The following is a 2,865-nucleotide window of genomic DNA, read 5'->3' on the forward strand; positions in this document are numbered from 1 at the left end:
ACAGAAAATTTGTTTTGAGTCCGTTTTACACATCTGTTAACATTTTGAAGACTGTTCAGTCTTCAGTTTTTACAATTTATCATCTTAAAGATTAGGAAGTGAAATAAATGACTTGTATATAATATCACTGCAATTCTCTATTTGAAGTTCCATTAATAACATTTCTCTTGAGAAAACAAACTACTTAAATAAATTTCAATTCAGTACATTATTATGCATATCACATTTTTCTAGTAATGGGTTTTCATAATTTATACTCTGGTAGAAATTCAATTATAATAAAATTTAAACCCAGCATGAAAACTGTGGTCTTAATTACCAAGCCACTTAGATAAATTTGTTTATAATGTAAAGACAACATATTGCTCTGACTAATGGAATCATAGACCTGTAACTATGACAACTCTAGACCCTGAGTTGTTGGACCCCTTAGAATTCTGGGGCCAACTTTGCTGCACCATTTTAACAGGATTTGCATTGTAGTGCCTTCAAGGTATACTCACCACTTCCTCCTGCTTGGTCTTGTCTGTTGCTGGCCAAGCTTCCAGAGTCAGATCAGGAAGCATGGGAGGCAGGGGCTGCATGGGGAACATCGGAGGCAGAGGTGGCTGTGGCAGCAGGGGCTGCATGGGGTGCACAGGTGGCTGGGGCTGCATGGGCTGGTGAGGCTGGGGCTGATAGTGCTGCTGGGCGGGGGGAAGGAGGTTTGGCTGGTAGTACTGGGTTGGAGTCATGGAGTTTTGGCCAGGAACAGGCATCATTGGTTGCTGGGGGACCACAGGCTGCTGAGCTGGCACCACTGGAATGTGGTGATGAGGCTGCAGGGTGTGAGTTGGGGGGTGCTGTTGGGACAGCACGGGGATGATTTGGTGGCGCAGCCATCCACCCATGGGCTCGTAACCATAGGAAGAGTACTGGTGAGAAACAGAGAGGCAGGTTTACCATTGGCTCAGGTGACTCCACGCAGAGAAGCAGCAGTGTTTTCTTTGCCGTTATGGCCACAGGAGTATTTTGTTTATTTTCCTCTGCAAAATGTTGAACTGTGTACAAGATATGATTTTTTACAAACTAAATTTCCCATTAGTGTCTGTATGTGGAGTACACATGGTGTTTTCTGAAAATGGGAATTAAATGCATGCCTAATAATTTCAGAGAATAAAGAACAAAATGTCTACGTACTGGTGGTCTTACCATGCTCTGGTACCACTTCAAAGGGGTGAGTACCTTAAGAGAAAGATGTATTAGAATCATTTGATTTAATTTACTTTTATCCAATGTAGAAATTGACTGATGCAGTATAAAATATAGACTCACTAAAGCAGTACTGTCAACATTGATAGCCTGAGAATGTGAGTTCTACAAAAGAAAGAAGGTAAACATTTGTCGGGTGCTTCCTGTGTGTCAGGCACTATGTTTATATCCATCACACACATTCTTCATCTTTTGTCATATGCTGGGAGACAAGTATTATTACTCTCACTTGTTAGGTAAGGTCATGGGAAGTTAAAGAGATTCATTAATTTGACTGAAGTTACAAAGGGAGTAAATCTGTTTATTTTCATAGCTCCTGCTCTTCATTGTAAGAGCAAAGGAAACATAAAATTATGCCATAATAATGTGACATAATGTTAATTTCATCTTTCCTTTGATGTCACAATGGGAAAAAAAAGGTGCAAACACTGTCCCTCATCCTAAAACACAAATTTACTGATCAAATTTGTCAGTCTTTTAGGTTTAACAGAAAACCTTGCATCAGATTCTTATTAACATTTGTCAGCAGCTTGTGTAAGTAAATAAACTCAAAGATTGTTACCTGAACCTGTGAGAGAAGTAAGAATTTATTCCTTTCTGAACAGTATATATTGGTTAACCTTAGGTTTGGGGATTCTTTTTATAGTAATACAGCATTTAATCAATAAAAAATTAATTACCTTGCTCATACTATACCTGACAAAGCAGTTTTCATAATTGTTAACTATATTACTCTCCAACATTTTGAAATATGAATATTACAGTACTTTCCCTCATCCAAATGAGGAAACTGGGGTTCCAAAGGGAGGAAATTATTTGCCCAAGTCAGTAATTTTACCTAATCTTTACATTTTACCAGATGGGATAGAACCAAGCTGGTCAGTCAGAGTTGACTTTTTGCCCTTTCATGGAATCTTCTTGAGCCATATTTAGGAGGAGTCAATCCGAGTGGTCAGGCAGGAGGGTGCTGGAACAACACAGGCTTTAGACCAACCATCAGAGCTTAAACTGGGAAGCTGATGGTAGGAACTGTAAAATTGGGACCACTTGAGAAACCACTTCATTTGGGATGAAGAGTCAACCCACTATTCTTTACAGAACCCAGGGGACTGTTAATGCAAACAGTGATCAAAATTAGTAAGGAGAAAAATTACCTCATAGCTGAAGTTGATATAACCAGGGTGCCCAGGATGAGGTGGTAGCTTTTATAGGGAGGAGGCAAGGAGAATGGAAAGAGAGAGGAAGGGAGAGTGTGAAGGAAGGGAAGAGAGAGTAAGAGATTAAGTCAATATGCAGTTGTTCACATTAAGAGAGACTAAAATTACTTTTAAAAAATCTGTATAATATAGAATACATTAAGGTCTGTTTTTTGTTAAAACAAATGTACTATGTAGGAGAGGAGACCTCTTATTTTAAAGAGGTCTAGAATAGCTAAATGATTGTCCCTAGGGTTATAGTCTTAAAGTTGGAGACTTGGAAGCAGAAACCAGGACACATTTATTCTCCAGTGATCAAACAACATCCTTCTCCCACCCCAGTGTTGTCAATGAATTCTACCTTATCCTGTCTAATAGTTTACGTGCTGATAAAACTCACCCCATGTTTGGGAGTGAA

The 2,865-nt window shown here is 39.1% G+C and overlaps 1 protein-coding gene across 1 annotated transcript; it reads right to left on the reverse strand.

The window, feature by feature from the left end:
* Positions 1-503: 503 nt before the first annotated feature.
* On the reverse strand, positions 504-2,453 carry LOC108544492 (amelogenin, Y isoform-like; the record flags this gene model as incomplete). The annotated part of the gene is made up of 4 exons (XM_017895625.1): positions 504-914; positions 1,180-1,224; positions 1,315-1,356; positions 2,406-2,453. Coding segments are annotated over 4 exons (546 nt in total), but the record flags the coding sequence as incomplete, so codon positions are not given.
* Between the last annotated feature and the right edge of the window lie 412 nt (positions 2,454-2,865).

The sequence above is a fragment of the Rhinopithecus bieti genome, unplaced genomic scaffold (genome assembly GCF_001698545.2).
Source record: "Rhinopithecus bieti isolate Rb0 unplaced genomic scaffold, ASM169854v2 scaffold_27936, whole genome shotgun sequence".
Taxonomy (NCBI): Eukaryota; Metazoa; Chordata; class Mammalia; order Primates; family Cercopithecidae; genus Rhinopithecus; species Rhinopithecus bieti.